This window comes from Oryctolagus cuniculus, chromosome 20, assembly GCF_964237555.1.
Source record: "Oryctolagus cuniculus chromosome 20, mOryCun1.1, whole genome shotgun sequence".
Classification (NCBI taxonomy): domain Eukaryota; kingdom Metazoa; phylum Chordata; class Mammalia; order Lagomorpha; family Leporidae; genus Oryctolagus; species Oryctolagus cuniculus.
In genome coordinates this window covers 16,443,918-16,468,790 of record NC_091451.1, presented here as the reverse complement: position 1 = coordinate 16,468,790, position 24,873 = coordinate 16,443,918, and the positions used below count along the sequence as shown (strand labels likewise).

Sequence of the window (24,873 nt, the reverse complement as noted above, 5' to 3'; positions counted from 1 at the left end):
TAAGTGGAGGATTTTATGACTGATAAATAGAACAGAGCAGAGTAGACTTAAGATGTCTATGGAATTGAAAGGGAGATGGAGATAACAGCAACAAGAAAAACAAAAATGAGTTGTTCACATACATGCTGAACGTGCAGGAAGCCAGCACATTTTTGATGCAAGAGATATTTGGTTCTCATGCCATTTGAAAAATTGTATTGATATTCACCATCCAAATTCAGCAATTGCTCACCTAGTTCCAATCTTTTTTTAACCATTGGAAACTCCCATTCCCAGTACTTAGTTTAGACCAATTCCATGCATTTTACTGTTTCAGCCATGATCCCAAATCAAGAATCATGTTAGTCTCACTTTCTTCTTTCTCTTTCCCACCCTTCCTACCCTCCCCAGCCCTTTCCTAGCTCCGCTTTTTATTTTAACTTTCAGCCCAGCCGCTCTGATGGTCCACCTCTGCCAGGATACGGATCTGAAAAGTTCATCCTGGACCCTGAACAGCTCAGAGGGAGGAACCAGACCAGCAGTTCCTCACACCCTACTCTCTTTTTTTCTGCACAATGGCTCCATAACGACTGCTCCATAATGGCAGTGTGTGGGGCCCTGATGCACACCAGGATCACTCTTCTGCTGCTCTGCCTTGAGGTATCTCTGTCCATTCATGGCCTCTCCCAGGCCAGGCCCTCCCAGCATTTCAGCTCCCCGGAAGTGGTGATCCCCTCGAAGGTGACCAGCAGGGGTAGAGGTGCAAAGGCTCCAGGATGGCTCTCCTACCGCCTGCGGATTGGGGGCCAGAGGCACATTGTCCACATGAGGGTCAAGAGGCTGTTGGTTTCCACACACCTCCCTGTGTTCACCTACACAGAGCAGCATGGCCTCCAGGAGGATCATCCCTTTGTCCCTGATGACTGTTACTATCATGGTTACGTGGAGGGGGCCCCCGAGTCTCTGGTTGCCCTCAGCACCTGTTCTGGGGGATTTCGAGGAATGCTACAGATAAATGACCTCATGTATGAAATTGAACCCATCAGGCACTCTACCACATTTGAGCACCTGATGTATCAGGTAGGCAGTGATGAGACAGAGTCCCCGCACATGAGATGTGGGTTAACAGAAGAGTCAATAGCACGCCAATGGGCATTTCAAGCATCATACAATTTCTCTCTGAAACCACGTTCTCATCTGAATTGGTGGGCCCACTGGCGATTTGTTGAGCTGGGAGTGGTTGTGGACTATTTTAGATTCGAGTACTCTCAAAGTAATGAGACAATAGTGATGTTAGAAATATTTGATATAATTAATATGGTGGATGAATATTATTACCACATACAGATTGATGTGGTTTTGACAGGGATTGAAATTTGGAATAATGGAAACCCAATAGAAACAAGTGGTGAGATAGATCCAGTTTTGAATAGATTTTCTCTTTGGAAATCTTTGAATTTTGATGGCCGTCTTCACCATGATGTTGCGCACCTTATCATAAAAGAATTTAATGGTGCCCTTGGCGTTGCATATGTTAGTGGGGTATGCCGACATCGTATTAATTGTGGAGTTGATGTCTTTCAAGACCACAGGTTAGACATTATTGCACATACTTTGACCCATGAGCTTGGTCATAGTCTGGGTATGTTGCATGATGAAAAATGGTGTACTTGTGGAGAACAGTTTTGCATTATGCATCCCAGCAGAGAGGCCTCACGGCGATTCAGCAACTGCAGTTATTCCCAATATTTGGCGAATACCATGGTTACTGGAACGTGTATTCTCTCTCCTGGAAATCCAGAGCATGTTTTAAGGATGAATATTTGTGGGAACCGTGTGGTTGAAGATGGAGAGCAGTGTGACTGTGGATCATTCCTGGAGTGTATAGAAGATCCTTGTTGTCTGTTTGACTGTGTTCTGAAGCCTGGGGCAGCTTGTGCATTTGGAGGTTGTTGCAAAGACTGTGAACTCCTGCCACAAGGGACTGTATGTAGGCATCCAGCCAATGAATGTGACCTTCCCGAGTGGTGCAACGGGACGTCACATGAGTGCCCAGATGATGTATATAAACAGGATGGTATCCTCTGTAGCACAAATTCCTACTGCTATGAAAATGCATGTAATAACCACGATTCTCAGTGTAAGCAGATTTTTGGCACAGAGGCCCTGAGTGCATCTGAAAGTTGCTACAATGAAATGAACACCCAAGGAACTCGTTTTGGCCACTGTGGTATTGAAGGCACCACATATGTAAAGTGTATGGCTCCTGATGTCATGTGTGGGAGAGTTCAGTGTGAAAATGTGCTCACAATTCCAACACTGATAGAACATTCTACGGTGCATCAGTTTCACCTCAATGGCACCACTTGCTGGGGCACTGATTATCACCTAGGGATGTCCGTACCTGATATCGGTGAAGTGAAAGATGGCACGGTGTGTGCTCCAGGCAAGATGTGCCTCCGCAGGAAATGTGTCGATATGGTTAAAGCATCAGAAACCTGTCAGACTCAGCATTGCAACATGAGTGGGGTCTGCAATAATAAACAGCACTGTCACTGTCACCCAGGATGGGCACCTCCCAACTGTACTATCAGGGGCCCTGGGGGTAGTGTAGATAGTGGTCCAGCACCACCACTGCCACCTGAGGAGAACCCACCAGTGCCAGGATCAACTCAAAACAAAATAATGCTTCTTCCATCCACATTACTCCTCATTCCTTTGATTCTTTCATGTTTGTATTGCTTCCTTGTGCTGTGTAAGAAAGAAAAGCCCAAAGAGGAAGCAGGGGAGGAAAAGAAAGCAAAGGAAGAGGGAGAAGAGGGAGAAGATGAAGGAGAGGAAGAAGAGGAAGAAGAGGAAGAAGAGGGAGAGAGCAACTAATCCCCGTATTTCCTTTAAAAGATTCTCTAACTTTTTTCTTTTAATAATACAGGCGGGACATGTTGAGCTGCTAGACAATAATTCCATGGCAGCTCATGCCCCTGTGATAAGCCTTAAACATTACAGCACCTAATCCTTAATTTTTCTTAATTTGCTGTCTATTCAGCAACATTAAAAACCATTTTCCCTAATTTGCATCATTTTTCTCTTTTTATTTAGAAAATTGCATTCCCCAATAGCAAACACTGAGTTTCAGCCTAGAGTGAAAAAGCATATTAGACAGGAAAAGCGGTGAAAAGAGGGCAAGGAATTCAGAGGTACAGGTGAAAAGTCTCCCACCCTGGCCAGTCTCAGTGAAATGTTATTTGATGAGTTTTCTGAGTTGGGGGCCATAGTGGCCTGAATTTCATTACCTTCTAACTGCTGTTTTTATTTATTTATTTATTTATTTATTTATTTATTTATTTATTCATCAGGTAGAGTCATAGACAGTGAGAGAGAGAAACAGAGACAAAGGTCTTCCTTCCATTGGTTCACTCCCTAAATGAGCGCAACAGCCGGAGCTGCGTCAATCCGAAGCCAGGAGCCAGGTGCTTCTTCCTGGTCTCCCATGAGGGTGCAGGGGCCCAAGGACTTAGGCCATCTTCTACTGCCGTCCTGGGCCACAGCAGAGAGATGGATTGGAAGAGGAGCAACCGGGACTAGAACCGGTGCCCATATGGGATGCTGGTGCCACAGGCGGAGGATAACCAAGTGAGCCACGGCACCAGCCCCTCTCACTGCTCTTTTTAGAAAAGATTTATTTATTTGAAAGGCAGCATTACAGAGATACAGAGATACAGAGGCAGAGGTGAGGTGGGGTGAGGGGATTCTTCCATCTGCTGCTTCACTCCCAAGTTGGCCGCAACAGCTGGAACTGGGCCGATCTGAAGCCAGCAGCCAGGAGCTTCTTCTAGATCTCCCACGTGGGTGCAGGGGCTCAAGGACTTGGGCTATCTTATGCATTCCCAGGCCACAGCAGAGAGCTGGATCAGAAGTGGAGCAGCCGGGACTCATACTAGCATCCATATGGGATGCAAGCACTGCAGGCAGTGGCTTTATCTGCAATGCCACAGCGCTGCCCCCCTCATTGCATGTTCACCCTGGAAAAAGTGTGAATTTGGTGGGCTCCTCTCTGTAACTCAGGCTGAAGTGAAAAATTCACATCTGCAGGCTGTCTACTGATCACTAGCTGGTCAGCAAGACCTTCCTCCAAGGCAGATCCTGGTGGCTTATCCCATTTGCAATAGTTGCACAACTGTGGCTCACTTTCCTTTATGTCTGGCAACAACCCTTCATGGATTGCCAAGGTTACCTCTTCCTGTGTGGAGCTTTAAAACAGGATTGTTAGTGGCATGTATAATCATCTCCATGCTGTGTTTAGTAGTGGGGATGAAAGTATATTTATTGTTTCTGTCTTTTTGCCACTTTGTTTCCCTCATTCTCTCTCTTTTTAAATTTATTTGACAGGTAGAGTTATAGACAGTGAGAGTGAGAGAAAGAGAGAAAGGTTTTCCTTCCATTGGTTCACTCCCCAAATGGGCGGAATGGCCGGCACTGCACTGATTTGAAGCCAGGAGCAAGGTGCTTCTTCCTTGTCTCCCATGCGGGTGCAGGGGCCCAAGCACTTGGGCCATCCTCTACTGCCCTCCCAGGCCACAGCAAAGAGATGGACTGGGAGAGAAGCAACCAGGACTAGAACCCAGTGCCCATATGGGATGCCGGTGCTGCAGGCAGAGGATTAACCCAGTAAGCCATGGTGCCGGCCCCTCCCTCATTCTCAACTGGTGAGTACTTTGATAGCCTTGAATGCATACCATGTGTCATCATGCACACTCTTATCAGTAGATTGAGAACTTTATCACTATGTCCAATCCATGTTGAGGTGTCTGAATCTATAGTCACCACTGGGCAATAGGAACACCTGGAGGCTGCTAAGGAAATCACCTTGGATCTATACATATACCCCAGTATCTGCATGTTCTAACCAGAATCCCTGCCTCCTCTTGATGATTATGGTCAATAATCCCTATCAAGGATGTGACTTTGTTGCTCCTAGTAGAAAGAAAGTGCGAGTTCAAAATCCCATGTGACAGTTTTAACTTATAATGCGTTGATATTGTAGCTTCACCCCTGGTCAAAATATGACCCCTTTGGGGGCCAGGTCCTCCAGCCTTATAGAGTCCAAGTTTATACATGACAGGAAGCTCACACAGCTTCAGCAAATCATTGGGATTTATGGTATATGAAGCCCCTCATATTTCTGGTCTTTGATTTTCAGACCCTTGCAATAGGCTCTGGTCCACTCATACCATCTGTCCCAGGAATTGTATGCTGTCCTCATGGTATATTGCCTCACAACCAGTGTTTCATCTTCAGCTCTAGCTGCACTTCAGTACATGTTTCAAAGCTTATTGGGCTGGTATCTCCTATGTCATTTTTTCTGATCTACAACCCATATATCTCATGATTTGGCCCACTTCTCCAATTCCTTTCCTGTGAAATGTGTACCCTGTTCTGATATGGTATTATATAGGAATACCAGACTAGTGGATCCAACATTCCAGATACCTTTGGCTATTAGTGGTACTTAGTGCTGCTCAGGGCCTTATCTGCAGTGAGATGAGGCAAATTCACGACCAGAAATCGGGTCTACTACTGTTAGAATGCATCACCAGCCCTTCCAGAATGCTCGGGGCCTAATGGAGTCAGTAACTTGCCAAGTGTTTTTTCAAGGAATGGTTGCTAACTGCTTCAGTGAGCCAAGCTTGGCAATGCCCTTTCCCACCCTCAGCCCTGGCCTATGGCGACCTCTACTGGATGTTTCAGAAAGACTGGTTTTCTTCTCCCCCACACAATTCTCATGATAGCGTCCCTGGACATTCTCGTGGAACTTTATTACCTACTGACCCCTTTGCTCAGGTGTCCAATTCATCATTCCCATTTCCTTGCACCTTTCAATCCACATAACAATTCTGGCATCTTAACTTCACGGTGGAGACCTTACTTTTTCCACGCTTCTCGAAGCTCTTCCAGCAGCAAACTTACAATATGTCCTGAGGCCCTTGCTTGGTGCAAATCTCTTATCACGGGACTGTTCTCCAAAGTCACTGGATTTTCCCTTTCCAGTTTTATATTTTACTGCTTGATCAAGTATCCTCAGATAGGTCTCCTTTTGCTTATCAGTTGCTCAGTTGTCTCCAGTTGATTATGCTGTAACTCAACCTAGTTTTATACCTAGAACGAAAGAGGATGAGGGAAGACTCTGAAAAGGACACGTGTGGCCTAGTGGACGAGTGGCCTCTGCATTCTCTTCCAGCATACGCGGAATGAGTACCTTCTAAATATAAGTGTGCAGCATAGAAATATTCAGGTCAGATATTTCCATCCTGTGTGTCATGGTTCAGGTTTTCTGCACCAGGTCGTGAATACAGCACTGCCTTTGTCTAGAAATTTCACTTTGTACATTTAAAAATGTTTTTTAATGCTCTCCTTTGGATTTCTCTCTCTTCCACTGAAAAGAGATTGCACTTTGTATGTAATCAAAGAAGGTGCTAGCATTCATGCCCATTGCCTACCATCATCAGTTCTTCCTTAACTTTATGTGGTCATCCAAGGCACTTAGCATTAAACCTTCAATGCTTTTATTCTTACCATTTCCTCTGTACCTCTTGTGTTAGGCAGAACTCTAAGATGCCTCCCCTTGATTCCCATGCCTCTTGAGTCTGCCTTTGTATGACCCAATTTCCTAGATTTGAAGTCATCCTGTAACTTTCTTCTTCCCAAGAAGTTGGCAAATACAATGCGATTTTTCAACTGTAATTAAGATCCTTATGTAGTAAATTATCAGTTAATCACATAGAGACCTGCCTAGGTGAGCTTTTTTTTTAATGAATATAAATTTCCAAAGTACAGCTTATGGATTACAATGGCTTCCCCCCCCCATAATGTCCCTCCCACCCACAACCCTCCCCTTTCCCACTCCCTCTCCCCTTCCATTCACATCAAGATTCATTTTTGATTCTCTTTATATACAGAAGATCAGTTTAGCATACATTAAGTAAGGATTTCAACAGTTTGCTCCCACACAGAAACATAAAGTGAAAAATACTGTTTGAGTACTAGTTATAGCATTAAATCTCAATGTACAGCACACTAAGGACAGAGATCCTACATGAGGAGTAAGTGCACAGTGACTCCTGTTGTTGACTTAACAAATTGACACTCTTGTTTATGGCATCAGTAATCACCCTAGGCTCTTGTCATGAGCTGCCAAGGCTATGGAAGCCCCCTGAGTTCACCGACTCTGATCATATTTAGACAAGGGTCAAAGTGGAAGTTCTCTCCTCCCTTCAGAGAAAGGTACCTCCTTCTTTGATGACCCATTCTTAACACTGGGATCTCACTCGCGGAGATCTTTCATTTAGTTTTTTTTCCCCCCTGGAGTGTCTTGGCTTTCCATGCCTGAAATACTCTCATGGGCTTTTCAGCCGGATCCGCAGGGATCACATAAACAAGAATAGTGTCTGCAAATACTAGCTGATAGAATAAAAAAGGGAGAGAACGATCCAACATGGGAAGTGAGATACACAGCAGACCCATAGAATGGCAGATGTCCTAAACAGCACTCTGGCCTCAGAATCAGCCCTTAGGTGAGCTTTTTTAAAAGTGTCCAGAAGTGAGACTTGAAGAAGATGCTCTTCTTTCTTGTTGGTCTGCAGAAACCAACTACCTGAGTTCCTCAGCTGCAAAAATTTATACAAGCTTGGAACCTCCAGTCTAACCTTTGATTTATAAAGTAGCCTAGCTGCAACTTGCTTGTTGCTAAGGACTGATGAAAGCCCTGCCCATACTCCTGGCCCATGGAAAATGTGAGATAATAAATGTATGTTGTGTGAAGCTGCTGAGTTTGTGGTAGTTTGTTATATTGTATAGAAAACAAATCCACTTCAAACACCTGATATATCCCATTTGCTTTTGACTACTTTCCCAGTTTCATAGCATTCCAAGTCATGTCACCAGTCATAACAATTTTTTTTACAAAACATTTATTTATTTTAGAGGTAGGAAAGAGAGAAAAGAGAGAAGAGAGAGAGAGCGAAGAGAGAGAGATTGATTGATTATATTTGCTGGTTAATTCCCAAAATTCCCAAAGAGAGATATCATATATACCGGTAAATTCCCCAAATGCACACAACATTTGGGACTTCACTGGGCTGAAGCCAGGAGCCAGGAGCCAGTAATGCAGGTCTACCATGTGGGTGGCAGTAGCCCAGTTAGCTGAATCATCACTGTTACTTCCCATGATCTATATTATGATCTATATATATGATCAGAAATAAAACCCAGGTTATCTAATAAGGGATGAGGGCATTTTAATCATCATTTTAATCCTTAGACTAAATGTCCATCTCCTCCTGACAGCTTTATGCTTTCAAAACCTTACCTATGCATGGCTGTCTGTCTCTACATTTCAGCAGTTATAAAGTTCCTGTAGTCAGTCCCTGGGGACAGGACACCTCACTTCAATTGCATCAGACAATGGAGCTAGCTACAAATTAAAGCATGGCTGTTGACATTCCTGGACACTATGGTTTTCTAAGAGGTAGAATATGGGCTTTTTGTCTCCTGACTCTTAAGTTTTGTTACCTCACTATTCCTTTTATCAATCTGTGTCCCTGACACAGTGCCAAAACACAAACACAAAAACTAAAATTGAATAAAAGGAAAGAGAAAGTTTAATGTATCGATTGAGGAGGATGTAGCAGATTAATATCCCAAGAATGACCATCCTACTTAATAAGGATGGTCTGAATTTTTAAGGGGGCTGCAAAGGAGGTTGGGCTTGCTGAGCCAGGAGCTGAAGCTTGTTGGAGGTGTGGTAACATGGTACGTTTCATGTCAGTGCAATTCACTCGGAAACTTGGGTGAAGGCTTGACTTTATCATGAGGAGGGCAAAGCAGGGTACCTAAGTAGGGCTACAAAAGATTATTTGGCTAAGACCTGAAAAGGCAAGCATTTTGTGTTAAGAGATTTCTTGTTTTGTTAATCAAGGGAAGCCCACTCAGCCCACGCTAGTCTTGCCCTAAGTTATTTGTACCCCTTTGCACTTTGTTAGCAGACCTGGGTCATGCTGACTGGGGAGGGCAAGAATCCTTTGCAGCTGAAGCTGGCTTTCTCAAGGCCAGTTTCTGGAATTCACAAGCAAGAATGATTTATCTGTTTCAACAGACACTTTAGTCAGTCACGGACTCAGCAGTCTGCTTTTGTTCATCAGAATATGCAAAGGAACAGAAAGATGTATTCAGTCAAGTCATATTTCATTCCCATGCCTCAGTCTTCAGGTAGTTATGCAACCACTTTTGTATTGTTTTTTGTTTCCCTATCTGGATGGTGACTCCTACAGAATTTTCCAGATTCTTTTCTTTCTACATACATTACAAAGCAGTGCATAATTTTGATGTCTATGTTGGTGTGAATAATATGTGTTATTTTTGCTGTTGTTGTTTTTCATGACACTTAGAATGTTCCATGCATACTATGCACGCTATTATACATTTCGATCATATTTACAAATATCGTCTATCAACTTTGTCTATGGTGCCAGAAGTTAACATTTGTGAAATAGTCATATATATTTATTTCCTCTAGAAAGAGTTTCAGAAAAGATTCCTCTAGAAGAGATTCTTCCCTACCCTCAGATCAAAAGTATGTTCTATTTTTTTTCTAGTTGTTAAAAGTTTTCCTTTTCTTTCACATTTAGGTCTTTATTCTTTCTGAAATAGATACATAATATCTCTATGATACATAGATAGAATTTTATTTTTCCATATGGAAAGCCAACTTTTGTCAAACCCTGGTTTTATCTATATATATTAATTGGGCATATACTTGTATGTACATATTTCTAGGACTTTAAATCGATGTGTTTGTCCTTTCTTACATCAATTTCACATTGTTTTAATTATTTTGCACTAGAAAACACATCTTGAAATATAATTTGAGTAGATGTCAATCCATTTATCTTTCTTCCTTTCACAATTTAAGGAATTTTTTATTAAAACAGTAACTTATAATCCAAATTATGCTTCCTTACTTAGTTATCAATTCTGTGTTTTTTTTTTAACTTTTATTTAATGAATATAAATTTCCAAAGTACGACTTATGGATTACAATGGCTTCCCCCATACCGTCCCTCCCACCCACTGCCCTCCCCTTTCCCACTCCCTCTCCCCTTCCATTCACATCAAGATTCATTTTCGATTATCTTAATATACAGATCAGCTTAGTATACATTAAGTAAGGATTTCAACAGTTTGCTCCCACACAGAAACATAAAGTGAAAAATAATAGATGATTTTTTTTAAATGATGATGAAATCAGATCAGACCTATTGTCATGTTTAATCCCAGTGAGAGTCAAGTTGGGAGTTGATAATTTCTTTCTTTCTTTTTTTTTTTTACAGAGGATCAGTTTAGTATACATTAAGTAAAGATTTCAACAGTTTGCACCCCCATAGAAACACAAAGTGAAATATATTGTTTGAGTACTCGTTATAGCATTAAATCTCAATACACAGCACATTAAGGACAGAGATCCTACATGAGGAGTAAGTGCACAGTGACTCCTGTTGTTGACTTTACCAATTGACACTCCTGTCTATGGCATCAGTAGTCTCCCTATGCTCCAGTCATGAATTTCCAAGGCTATGGAAGCCCTCTGAGTTCTCCGATTCTTATCTTGTTTAGACAAGGTCATAGTCAAAGTGGAGGTTCTCTCCTCCCTTCAGAGAAAGGTACCTCCTTCTTTGAAGACCTGTTCTTTCCACTGAGATCTCACTCACAGAGATCTTTTGCCAGAGTGTCTTGGCTTTCCATGCCTGAAATACTCTCATGGGCTTTTCAGCCAGATTGGAATGCCTTTAGGGCTGATTCTGAGGCCAGAGTGCTATTTAGGACATCTGCCATTCTATGAGTCTGCTGAGTATCTCACTTCCCATGTTGGATCACTCTCCCCTTTATTTATTCCATCGGTTAGTGTTAGCAGGTACTAGACTTGTTTATGTGCTCCCTTTGACTCTTAGTCCTTTCATTATGATCAATTGTGAACTGAAATTGATCACTTGGAATAGTGAGATGGCATTGGTACATGCCACCCTGATGGGATTGAATTGGAATCCCCTGTTATGTTTTTAACTCTACCATTTGGGGCAAGTCAGCTTGAGCATGTCCCAAATTATACATCTCTTCCCTCTCTTATTCCCACTCTTATGTTTAACAGGGATCACATTTCAGTTAATTTTCAACACTTAAGAATAACTGTGTATTAATTACAGAATTAAACCAGTCATATTAAGTAGAACAGACAAAAAAACTACAAAGAGGGATAATGTATTAAGTTGTTCATTAACAGTCAGGGCTATGCTGATCAAGTCACCGTTTCCCATAGTGTCCATTTCACTTCAACAGGTTTCCTTTTTGGTGTTCAGTCAGTTGTCACCGATCAGGGAGAACATATGGTATTTGTCCCTTTGGGACTGGCTTACTTCACTCAGCATGATGTGTTCCAGATTCCTCCATTTTGTTGCAAATGACTGGATTTCGTTGTTTCTTACTGCGGTATAGTATTCTAAAGAGTACATATCCCATAATTTCTTTATCCAGTCTACCGTTGATGGGCATTTAGGTTGGTTCCAGGTCTTAGCTATTGTGAATTGAGCTGCAATAAACATTAGGCTGCAGACAGCTTTTTTGTTTGCCAATTTAAATTCCTTTGGGTATATTCCAAGGAGTGGGATGGCTGGGTCAAACGGTAGGGTTATCTTCAGGTTTCTGAGGGATCTCCAGACTGACTTCCATAGTGGCTTGACCAGTGTGCATTCCCACCAACAGTGGGTTAGTGTCCCTTTTTCCCCACATCCTCGCCAGCATCTGTTGTTGGTAGATTTCTGAATGTGAGCCATTCTAACCGGGGTGAGATGAAACCTCATTGTGGTTTTGATTTGCATTTCCCTGATTGCTAGCGACCTTGAACATTTTTTCATGTGCCTGTTGGCCATTTGGATTTCCTGTTTTGAAAAATGTCTATTGAGGTCCTTGGCCCATCTCTTAAGTGGGTTGTTTGTTTTGTTTTTGTGGAGTTTCTTGATCTCTTTGTAGATTCTGGTTATTAACCCTTTATCTGTTGCATAGTTTGCAAATATTTTTTCCCATTCTGTCGGTTGTCTCTTCACTCTCCTGACTGTTTCTTTTGCAGTACAGAAACTTCTCAATTTGATGCAATCCCAATAGTTGATTTTGGCTTTGACTGCCTGTGCCTCCCGGGTCTTTTCCAGAAACTCTTTGCCTGTGCCAATATCTTGAAGGGTTTCTCCAATGTTCTCTAATAACTTAATGGTGTCAGGACGTAGATTTAGGTCTTTAATCCACGTTGAGTGGATTTTTGTGTAAGGTGTAAGGTAGGGGTCTTGCTTCATGCTTCTGCACGTGGAAATCCAGTTTTCCCAGCAATATTTATTGAATAGACTGTCCTTGCTCCAGGAATTAGTTTTAGATCCTTGATCAAATATAAGTTGGCTGTAGATGTTTGGATTGATTTCTGGTGTTTCAATTCTGTTCCATTGGTCTATCCATCTGTTTCTGTACCAGTACCATGCTGTTTTGATTACAACTGCCCTGTAGTATGTCCTGAAGTCTGGTATTGTGATGCCTCCGGCTTTGTTTTTGTTGTACAAGATTGCTTTAGCTATTCGAGGTCTCTTGTGCCTCCATATGAATTTCAGCATCATTTTTTCTAGATCTGAGAAAAATGTCTTTGGTATCTTGATTGGGATTGCATTGAATCTATAAATTGCTTTTGGGAGAATGGACATTTTGATGATGTTGATTCTTCCAATCCATGAGCATGGAAGATTTTTCCATTTTTTGGTATCCTCTTCTATTTCTTTCTTTAAGGTTTTGTAATTTTCATCATAAAGATCTTGAACGTCCTTGGTTAAGTTTATTCCAAGGTATTTGATTGTTTTTGTAGCTATTGTGAATGGGATTGATCTTAGAAGTTCTTCCTCAGCCATGGCATTGTCTGTGTATACAAAGGCTGTTGATTTTTGTGCATTGATTTTATACCCTGCTACTTTGCCAAACTCTTCTATGAGTTCCAATAGTCTCTTAGTAGAGTTCTTTGGGTCCTCTAAATGAAGAATCATGTCATCTGCAAAGAGGGATAGTTTGAGTTCTTCCTTCCCAATTTGGATCCCTTTAATGTCTTTTTCTTGCCTAATAGCTCTGGCTAAAACCTCCAGAACTATATTGAATTGCAGTGGTGAGAGTGGACATCCCTGTCTGGTCCCAGATCTCAGTGTAAATGCTTCCAACTTTTCCCCATTCAATAGGATGTTGGCTGTGGGTTTTTCATAGGTTGCTTTGATTGTATTGAGGAATGTTCCTTCCATACCCAGTTTGCTTAGAGTTTTCATCATGAACGGGTGTTGTATTTTATCAAATGCTTTCTTGGCATCTATTGAGATAATCATATGGTTTTTCTTCTGCAGTCTGTTAATGTGGTGTATCACATTGATTGTCTTGCGCACATTAAACCATCCCTGCATACCAGGGATAAATCCCACTTGGTCTGGGTGGATGATCTTTCTGATGTGTTGTTGCATTCTCTTGGCGAGAATTTTATTGAGGATTTTTGCATCTATGTTCATCAGGGATATTGGTCTGTAATTCTCTTTCAGTGCTGCATCTTTTTCCGGCTTAGGAATTAAGGTGATGCTGGCTTCATAGAAAGAATTTGGGAGGATTCCCTCTTCTTCGATTGTTCTGAATAGTTTGAGAAGAATTGGAGTTAGTTCTTCTTTAAATGTCTGGTAGAATTCAGCAGTGAATCCATCTGGTCCTGGGCTTTTCTTTGTTGGGAGGGCCTTTATTACTGTTTCAATTTCTGTCTCAGTTATGGGTCTGTTTAGGTTTTCGATGTCTTCCTGGTTCAATTTAAGTAGGTTGCATGTGTCCAGGAATCTATCCATTTCTGATAGGTTTCCCTGTTTGCTGGCATACAGGTCCTTGTAGTAATTTGATGATTCCTTTTATTTCTGTGGTGTCTGTTGTTACGTTTCCTTTTTCATCTCTGATTTTATTGATTTGGGTCTTTTCTCTTCTTTTTTTAGTTAGTTGGGCCAATGGGGTGTCAATTTTGTTTATTTTTTTTTTTTTCAAAAAACCAGCTCCTCGTTTGGCTGATTTTTTGGAATGTTTTTCTTGATTCAATCCTGTTGATTTCTTCTCTGATTTTTAATTATTTCTGTTCTCCTACTAGATTTGGGTCTGGTTTGCTGTAGGTTTTCTAGATCCTTGAGGTGAATTGAAAGCTTATCTATTTGGTGCCTTTCCAATTTCTTGATGTAGGCACCTATTGATATAAACTTTCCTCTTAACACTGCTTTTGCTGCGTCCCATAAGTTTTGGTATGTTGTGCTGTTATCCTCATTTACTTCCAGAAAATTTTTGATTTCTCTTTTGATTTCTTCTATGACCCATTGTTCATTCAGGAGCATGTTGTTCAATCTCCATGTGTTTGCGTATGCTCTAGGGATTCCTGAGTTGCTAATTTCCAACTTCATTCCTTTATGGTCTGAGAAGCTGCATGGTATGATTCTAATTCTTTTGAATTTGCTGAGACTTGCTTTATGGCCTAGTATGTGGTCAATCCTAGAGAAGGTTCCATGTACTGCTGAGAAGAATGTAAAATCTTCAGCTGTAGGATTGAAAGTTCTGTATATATCTGTTAGATCCATTTGGGCTATAGTGTCGTTTAAATCTACTGTATCCTTGTTGATCTTCTGTCCTATTGATCTGTCTATTTCTGAGAGTGGAGTATTGAAGTCCCCCAGTACTATTGTATTGGGGTCTAAGTCTCCCTTTAAGTCCCTTAACAAATCTTTTAGATAAACCGGTGCCCTGTAGTTAGGTGCAGATACATTGATAATTGTTATAGCTTCCTGTTGAATTGATCCCTTAATCATTATGTAGTGTCCCTCTTTGTCTCTCTTAACGGTTTTTGTGGTAAAGTTTATGGTGTCTGATATTAAGATGGCTACGCCCGCTCTTTTTTCATTTCTGTTGGCATGGTATATCTTTTTCCAGCCTTTCACTTTCAGTCTGTATGGATCTTTGTTGGAAAGATGTGTTTCTTGTAAGCAGCAAATTGATGGGTTTTGTTCCTTAACCCAGTCAGCCAATCTGTGTCTTTTAACTGGACAGTTCAGGCCATTAACATTCAATGTGACTATTGATAAGTGGTAACTTTGCCCTGCCATTTCCCAAAGATATTTTCTGATATATGCTTTGAATTCCCTGTGATCTTTTGCTGTGAGCTTTCCTTCCTTGGTTTCCTTCCTTTACCTTCTTTCATATTGATGACCGTGTTTCTGTGTTTCTGTGTGTAACACATCTTTAAGCATCTTTTGCAGGGCTGGACGAGTGGACACAAAGTCTTTCAATTTCTGTTTGTTATGAAAAGTCTTTATTTCACCTTCATTCACAAATGATAGCTTTGCAGGATATAATATTCTGGGCTGGCAGTTGTTCTCTCTTAGTACCTGGGCTATATCTCGCCATTCCCTCCTAGCTTGTAGAGTTTCTGATGAGAAGTCAGCTGTGAGTCTGATTGGAGATCCTCTGAGAGTAATCTGACGTTTCTCTCTTGCACATTTTAGGATCTTTTCTTTATGTTTCACTGTGGAGAGTTTAATTACAACATGTCGTGGTGAGGATCTCTTTTGGTCGTGTTTATTAGGGGTTCTGTGAGCTTTCTGTACTAGGATTTCTCTGTCCTTCTCCAAACCTGGGAAATTTTCTGCTAATATCTCACTAAAAAGGCCTTCTAATCCTTTCTCCCTCTCCATGCCTTCAGGAACTCCTAGAACCCGAATGTTGGGTTTTTTAATAGTATCCTGAAGATTCCCGACAATATGTTTTAGATTTCTAATTTCCTCTTCTTTTCTTTGGTTTGACTGTATCCTTTCCTGTTCTCTGTCTTCTAAGTCTGATATTCTCTCTTCTGCTTCACCCATTCTGTTTGTAAGGCTCTCTATTGTATTTTTCATTTGATCTATTGAATTCTTCACTTCAGTCACTATCCCAGTTTCCTGTTGTACTAGTTGTTTCGTTTCATTTTGATTCCTCCTTAATATTTCATTTTCACGAGAGAGATTTTCTATCTTGTCCATTAAGGATTTCTGTAGTTCAAGAATTTGTTTTTGAGCACTTCTTAATGTTCTTATCAATTTTTTGAGATCTGCTTCTTGCATTTCTTCTATGTCATCATCCTCATAATCTTGAATTGGGGTGTCTTTTTCATTTGAGGGCGTCATGGTGACTTCCTTGTTTTTATTGCCTTGGTTTTTGCGTTTGTTATTTGGCATATTGGAGATATTTGGTTTCTTCACTGTGGTGCTTTTTCTTGTTATACTATGACTCTAGATTAAGTGGACTATCTGTTTTTGATGGAGCCTTAGGGCTTGAGATGGGTGTGGCCTGAGAGCTCTGTTTGGTGTGCTAAAGGTGACACTCCCAGGTTAGGCATGGTAAACCTCTCTCTCTCTCTCTCTCTCTCTCTCTTTTTTTTGATTCAAAAGGGAAGTTATTCTGCACAGCTGAACGAAGTTGGAGGTAGTTAGCAGGCAAATGATATACCCGCAGGAGCCAGAGATCGGAAGCTCTTTCCCAAGGACCACACAGGGAATCTGTTCGGCCCTCAGAGTGGGCTCAAATTCTCCTTCAGTCTCCCACTGGGTTGCCAAAGTTACGGAATTGTAGCGTCTCTGGAGAGTGCTCACGTGAATTCCGTGAGTTCTCTCCCCCACCGTCTCTTTTTTCACAGTCTCAGTTCAGTAGCACCACAAATTTACTAGGTCCTAATCTCCTGTTAATTCGCCCCGCCCAGAGTCAGGTTTTTCTGCTAGGCTCAGGGCCGGTGCAGACCTGAGGTCGCTCTGCTTATGATGTATGTCCAAGATGGCGCCTGCTCTTTGTCTTGCTCGCCCTTGAGAGGTGAGCGGAGAGAGAGAAACCCATGTCCGTACCAGTCACCTTTTTTTTTCCCTCTCTCTCTCTTCCAGGTAGCCTGGTGAAGTTCCCCCCCTCCCCAGGGGTCGTTCCCTCTAGTCTCCTCTCTCCGCTTGCCTGCCGGTGTCTCGGGCTATTGAGGTTCGGCTCACCTCGCGTTCCAGCGCTGGTGTGTTGAGTCTGCCGCTGGTGTCCCGAACTGTGGGCTCCCACGCTCTCCACGCAGGTCCGCTCCCCTTCCAGCGCCGATGTGTGGACTTGGAGCCCTGGACGTCCCAAGCCTGCCTGCTGTTGTCTGTGTGGCATGCACTCCCCTTCGAGCACTGGCGCGCAGACCCTGCAGCTTGCGCAGCTCGGTCCCGCGGCTCGGCTTCCGCGGCTTGGCTTCCGCGGCTCGGTCCCGCTGCTCGGTCCCGCGGCTCGGCTTCCGCGCGGTGGGCGACCTTGTTCTCCCAGTAGGTCCTCCGATTCATGGCCACTGGATCCAGAAGAGTTTCCTCTGCAATATTTTCCTGGTTCTTTTTTCTGAGGCTACCGTAACTCCCCTTTTATTAAACTAAATTTTCCCGGACTATCGGTGCGCGCCCTCACTATTCCGCCATCTTGGCTCTGCCAAGAGATCCAATTCTGTGTTTTAACACAGAGCTGACTTTCTTAGCTACTCCATAGTAGAGAACTACAAAATTCAAGAAAGGAATGCCTAATTTTTTGTACTTTGCTGAAAAGTTTGTTTTCCATTGTCTATAAAACATTAATTTTTTTTTACTATTTTTGTTTTTAAATCAATAAATAATCTAGGACTAGCATTATGCTTGCTGGGCTTGGCATTTGCTTGGTACACAGGGTTCAAAGTTTCCTTTCCTTTTAAAAATCTATGTATATTTTGCAATGCTTTTTCCATAGTGTTTAAGTGTTTCAATGTTTAGAAATGTTTATTCAGTGATGCACGAGTTTCTTTTCATGGTCCTTGATCAATTCTAGCTGGAACACCAGTGGCACTGTTCATGGCTTCCTGGGCAGCCTCTTCAATTTGGTGGGCTTGTCGTACAGTTATAGCTTCATCAGCTTTAGAGTGGAGAGACTGGAGATTCAAGCATGGGCAGAAGTTATGAATTATCCATCTGTAACAACATACCAATGATTTTACCTTCAAGAGTAGGGTGTATGTAGTCGGCTGAAGAGGAAATAGCTATTCATCCAACATTTGGCTTTGCTCCTGACTTGGGGGCAGATGTCACCATGGAAGCAGTCAAAGCTTCCTGAGTGTACATAAAGAGCAGGTTGTGTGCTAACTTGTGGTTGTGCAGTAAGATGTTGTTGAGGATTGAGAATGGAATGGTGTGGACAGCAAGAGGGCTGCAACAGCAGTGACTCCAGGACGTGGGCCCATTGTCTGTGTTGATGTGTTAGCTACCCTCTGTGTGGACATGACTCATGGATTCTATGAAAAGGCCAGTCTCATAAAACTATATGAATTGCCTTTTACTGATCTTTTTAATAGTTTAGTTTCTCTTTGGTGTTTTGCTTTCCCAAATATATTTTTACCTCATTGAAAAATTTATCTCTAGTTTTATTTGCATCATGAGTTGCAAGTAAAAACTTGATATATTTAGAGTATACAATGTGATGTTTTGATATATAAAGATACTTTTTTTGAAAGCAGGGATATTAATATAACATAACATGAAATTCATAGTAAGAACCATAAAATAAGGAAATATTATATTATTATATAAGGATTCAAATTCATTGAAGATGACATTTATAAATAGCTATATACTGTCGCTCCCCATCTTCGTGGGGGAACGACACAGGACCCTGCGCTGTTCTTTCATCTGCTCAGCCCTCCCCGGGTTTGCTGCTGGTTCTTCCCGGGGTGGCTACTGTCCCTTCCACCTCCGTGGAAGGGCGGTTCCCCCTGCCACATTCCCCACTTCTGCAGGGGAGCGGCACACCGCCGGCCGGCTCTCTCGGGGGCTGCACAGGTGTTCCCCTTAGATGTTCCCCTTAGATGTTCCTGTTAGATGTTCCTGGTGCATGCCATCTCTCTCCTCCTTTATAGTCCTCCTCCGCCAATCCTAACTCGGCTGCCCACACGCCGAGTACGCTGCTCTCCAATCAGGAGCAAGTCCTACAGTTTATTGGCTGAACTGGAGGCAGCTGTGTAGAAGCTGTTTTCTTCTCTCCCAGCGCCATATTGTGGGAGAGCAGATGCATAGAATAAGTCTTAATTCCAGTAACTTAGTCTAGTCCGAGTTGCTCCCCACAGATCCCCCTTTCTTTTTATTTTTTGGCGTTGATACGCGCCTGTCTTCGGTGTCCCGCGGCACACACTCTGCTCTACTTGCTAGAGTTGCCACAGGTTCTTACAAGTCCTATCAATCAGGCAAACCGAATCCGGGTCCTCTCTTCGCCATGTTGTGAGGAGGTTTTTAGGCGCTGATGCGTGCCTGTGTTCGGTGACCTGCGGCTCATACTCTGGTCGAGCCGCCTGCTGGTGCTTACCGCCTTACTAATCAGGCAGACCGAATCCAAGCCTTCTCATTGCCATATTGTGGGGAGGCCTATTGGTGTTGATTCGTGCCTATCTTCGGTGACCTGCAGCTCATACTCTGGTCGAGCTGCCTGCTGGTGCTTACCGCCTTATTAATCAGGCAGACCGAATCCAAGCTCTCTCATTGCCATGTTGTGGGGTGACTTATTGGTGTTGATAACGTGCCTGTCTTCGGTGACCTGCGGCGCATAAGCTGCTAGCCGCCCGCAGGTGCTCATCGCCTCACTAATCGGGCAGACCGAATCCAAGCCTTCTCATTGCAGTATTGTGGGGAGGCCTTTCTATTTCTCTATTTCTCTATCTCCGGGCATTCCTATTTCTCCCATTTTACTTCTGTCTGCCAACATTCCTATTTCTCTCATTTTACTTCTAAACTTCTGTTTCTCTTATCCCCGCGGCTTCCCGGCGCCCGCCCCGAGGCTGCTTCTCGGCGGCTTCCCGGCTGAGTCGCTTCAGCCTGCTTCTCTTATCTGCGCGGCTTCGCGGCTCTGCGCGGCTCGGCTTCGCGCGCACACTCCGCGGTCTCTCACTAGCCCAGCGTTCCCTATCTACTTGTACCCCGCACGCTCTCTCTGCGCACAGCAGCCTCCACGAGTCACACAGCGTAGCTTACGTCTCTGCCACTAGCATTCAATCTAAGTTCCCCGGGCTAACCTGGCGAATTCAACCCAGCTCACATTTCCGCCCCATGATCTGGCTTCCCGTCCTTTGCTCCCCGGGCTAATCAGACGGATCCCAACCTGGCTTACGTTTCCGCTTCTGGTTTCAACTTTTCGCCCCTTATTCCCAGGCTAACTTGAGAATCCCAAAGTGGCTTTCGTCTCCGCCTCGGCCTGCCCCCCGCAGCTTCAATTTCCCTAACATTTTTCTCTACCCGGTATGTTTCCCCAAGCTTTCCTCCAACAATACTCCTCCCTCATTTCTCCTGGCCTCTCCCCACAGTCTGCATCCGAGTCTGTTTGTTCTAGCTTTCACTTTCGCTTTCGACCTTAGAGATTTCTCCCAGCTTCCCCCTGTAGTCCGTATCTGAGTCTATGCCTAGGCTTTCAATAGCTTCTTCTGGCACCTTTTTCGTCCGGCTTTTCCCTAGGCTGTTTGCTAGTCTCTCTCTCTGGTATTTTCCCATTTCTTCCCGGTTTTTCCCTCCTAGGTTTCCTATCCGAGTCACGGCACCATTATGTCGCTCCCCCTCTTCGTGGAGGAATGACACCAAACCCTGCCTAGGCTTCATATGGGAGTCACGGCACCATTATGTCGCTCCCCGTCTTCATGGGGGAACGACACTAAACCCTGCGCTGTTCTTTCATCTGCTCGGCCCTCCCCGGGTTTGCTGCTGGTTCTTCCCGGGGTGGCTACTGTCCCTTCCACCTCCGTGGAAGGGCGGTTCCCCCTGCCACATTCCCCACTTCTGCAGGGGAGCGGCACACTGCCGGCCGGCTCTCTCGGGGGCTGCACAGGTGTTCCCCTTAGATGTTCCCCTTAGATGTTCCTGTTAGATGTTCCTGGAGCATGCCGTCTCTCTCCTCCTTTATAGTCCTCCTCCGCCAATCCTAACTCGGCTGCCCACACGCTGAGTACGCTGCTCTCCAATCAGGAGCAAGTCCTACAGTTTATTGGCTGAACTGGAGGCAGCTGTGTAGAAGCTGTTTTCTTCTCTCCCAGCGCCATATTGTGGGAGAGCAGATGCATAGAATAAGTCTTAATTCCAGTAACTTAGTCTAGTCCGAGTTGCTCCCCACAATATACCAAATAATACTGCTTCCACAATGTAAGATAGAAGTTGTTTTAGATATACATAAATTATATAAAAAATTATATAGTGATAACCACAAATCAAGTTAATTAACATATTTATTACCCTACATAGTTTGAGTGAACGTATACATTTATGAAATATCCTCTTGAGCTAGACTGCAATTACACTGAATTAATTATTATTTAAATTGAGAATTTGCATCACTATCTTAATGACTTGTCTTGCCAATGTATTACTTACCTCATTTTCCTTAGTTCTTTTCTCTGCTTTCATAATGTTTGAAAATGTGCTTCTATGGCACAGCATAGCCTTTTAAAAAGTTATTCCTCGGTAACTTAAAATTTGGGGGGAAGAAGTAATGTGAACACTATCTTTTAAAATAGTGTATTTTATGACTATTGCTTGTATATATGAATAGCATTTGGTTTTGCATGTTGATCTTGTACTTAGGAACTCTTTTTGAACTCATAATAGTTTTGTAGGCTTTTCATTTTTCTTTTGTGTGGGGAGCAACTGAGACTAGACTAAGTTACTGGAATTAAGACATTCTATGCATCTGCTCTCCCACAATATGGTGCTGAGAAGGAGCAAACAACCTCTATGCAGCTGCTTCATCAGTTTGATAAGCTGCAGGAGCTGATCCTGCTCCTGATTGGAGGAGAGCAGCGTGCTCGGCGTGTGGGTAGCAGAGCATGGATTGGTGGAAGAGGACTATAAAGGAGGAGAGAGACAACATGCACCAGGGACACCTGGGGAACATCTGAACAACCCCTGAGAGAGCCGGCCAGCAGTGTGCCGCTCCTCCGTGGAAGCGGGGAAAGTGGCGGGGGGTGCCGCCCCTCCGCGGAGGGGGGGGGCCGGCAGCTAACCCAGGACGGCGTTGTTCCTCCGCGAGTGAGGGAACGGCAGCTAACCCGGGAAGGGCCAAGCAGACAAAAGAACAGCGCAGGGTCTAGTGTCGTTCCTCCGCGAATGGGGGAGCGACACTTTTGAATGGCTACAAATAATGTAGCAGGGCACGGCGTTGTGGTGCAGTAGGTTAATCCTCTGCCTGTGGTGCCAGTATCTCATATGGGTTCCGGTTTGAGTTCTGGCTGCTCCTCTTCTGATTTTGCTCTCCGCTATGGCCTTGGAAAGCAGTAGAAGGTGGCGTAAGTGCTTGGGCCCCTGCACCCGCGTGGGAGATCCAGAAGAGGCTCCTGGATCCTGGCTTCGAATCAGCGCAGCTCTGGTTGTTGTGGCTATTTGGGAGTGAACCAGTGGATTAAAGACCTTTCCCTCTGTCTCTCTACCTCTCTGTCTGTAACTCTGCCTCTCAAATAAATAAAATCTTTAAAAAAATCCAGTAAAGAACAGATATAATTTTAAGAATTTAATATTTTGCCATTTTAAATTTGTATTTAAGTATTTTATACACACACATAAATACTGTTTTTATTGAAAGCTGGGATATTAATACTACATGAACATGGACTCATGATAAAAATCATAAAGGAAAGAAGGATATGTTATTATAAAAGGGTTATAATTCACTTAAAACAATATTTATAAATACCTAATACCAAATAATATTGCATCTACAGTTTAATGTGGAAATGTATAAATATATATATATATACACACACATACATTATATATATTTATAAGGCAGAAAACATGTGGAATTTTTCTTCTCTGTCTTTTTCTTTTAACTTTTATTTAATGAATATAAATTTCCAAAGTACGACTTATGGATTACAATGGCTTCCCCGATACCGTCCCTCCTACCCACAACCCTCCCCTTTCCCACTCCCTTTCCCCTTCCATTCACATCAAGATTCATTTTTGATTATCTTAATATACAGAAGATCAGCTTAGTATACATTAAATAAGGATTTCAACAGTTTGCTCCCACACAGAAACATAAAGTGAAGAATAATAGATGATTTTTTTTAATGATGATGAAATCAGATCAGACCTATTGTCATGTTTAATCCCAGTGAGAGTCAAGTTGGGAATTGATAATTTCTTTTTTTTTTTTTTTACAGAAGATCAGTTTAGTATACATTAAGTAAAGATTTCAACAGTTTGCACCCCCATAGAAACACAAAGTGAAATATACTGTTTGAGTACTCGTTATAGCATTAAGTCTCAATGTACAGCACATTAAGGACAGAGATCCTACATGAGGAGTAAGTGCACAGTGACTCCTGTTGTTGACTTTACCAATTGACACTCCTGTCTATGGCATCAGTAATCTCCCTATGCACCAGCCATGAGTTTCCAAGGCTATGGAAGCCCCTTGAGTTCTCCGACTCTTATCTTGTTTAGACACGGTCATAGTCAAAGTGGAGGTTCTCTCCTCCCTTCAGAGAAAGGCACCTCCCTCTTTGAAGACCTGTTCTTTCCACTGGGATCTCACTCACAGAGATCTTTTTGCCAGAGTGTCTTGGCTTTCCATGCCTGAAATACTCTCATGGGCTTTTCAGCCAGATCCGAGTGCCTTTAGGGCTGATTCTGAGGCCAGAGTGCTATTTAGGACATCCGCCATTCTATGAGTCTGCTGAGTATCTCACTTCCCATGTTGGATCACTCTCCCCTTTATTTATTCCATCGGTTAGTGTTAGCAGGTACTAGACTTGTTTATGTGCTCCCTTTGACTCTTAGTCCTTTCATTATGATCAATTGTGAACTGAAATTGATCACTTGGAATAGTGAGATGGCATTGGTACATGCCACCTTGATGGGATTGAATTGGAATCCCCTGGTATGTTTCCAACTCTACCATTTGGGACAAGTCAGCTTGAGCATGACCCAAATTATACATCTCTTCCCTCTCTTATTCCCACTCTTATGTTTAACAGGGATCACATTTCAGTTAATTTTCAACACTTAAGAATAACTGTGTATTAATTACAGAATTAAACCAGTCATATTAAGTAAAACAGACAAAAAAACTACAAAGAGGGATAATGTATTAAGTTGTTCATTAACAGTCAGGGCTATGCTGATCAAGTCACCATTTCTCATAGTGTCCATTCCACTTCAACAGGTTTCCTTTTTGGTGTTCAGTCAGTTGTCACCCATCAGGGAGAACATATGGTATTTGTCCCTTTGGGACTGCCTTACTTCACTCAGCATGATGTGTTCCAGATTCCTCCATTTTGTTGCAAATGACTGGATTTCGTTGTTTCTTACTGCGGTATAGTATTCTAAAGAGTACATATCCCATAATTTCTTTATCCAGTCTACCGTTGATGGGCATTTAGGTTGGTTCCAGGTCTTGGCTATTGTGAATTGTGCTGCAATAAACATTAGGGTGCAGACCGCTTTTTTGTTTTTCAATTTAAACTCCTTTGGGTAAATTCCAAGGAGTGGGATGGCTGGGTCGAACGGTAGGGTTATCTTCAGGTTTCTGAGGAATCTCCAGACTGACTTCCATAGTGGCTTGACCAGTGTGCATTCCCACCAACAGTGGGTTAGTGTCCCATTTTCCCCACATCCTCTCCAGCATCTGTTGTTGGTAGATTTCTGCATGTGAGCCATTCTAACTGGGGTGAGATGAAACCTCATTGTGGTTTTGATTTGCATTTCCCTGATTGCTAGTGACCTTGAA

At 42.9% G+C, this 24,873-nt stretch overlaps 2 protein-coding genes across 4 annotated transcripts in view; both read left to right on the top strand.

Annotated features, from left to right (window-relative positions):
- LOC100343514 (disintegrin and metalloproteinase domain-containing protein 20-like) overlaps window positions 1-23,076 on the top strand; it is a 150,422-nt gene extending 127,346 nt beyond the window's left edge. For all 3 annotated transcript variants that reach the window (XM_070065154.1, XM_070065156.1, XM_070065155.1), the window contains one exon: window positions 391-23,076. In XM_070065154.1, the coding sequence (XP_069921255.1) occupies window positions 580-2,859 (2,280 nt within the window). In that variant the 5' untranslated portion in view covers window positions 391-579 and the 3' untranslated portion in view covers window positions 2,860-23,076. The remainder of the gene's footprint in view (window positions 1-390) is intronic.
- The window catches only part of LOC100344015 (disintegrin and metalloproteinase domain-containing protein 21), a 182,104-nt gene that overhangs the window by 127,336 nt on the left and 29,895 nt on the right, over window positions 1-24,873 (top strand). The window lies entirely within an intron of this gene.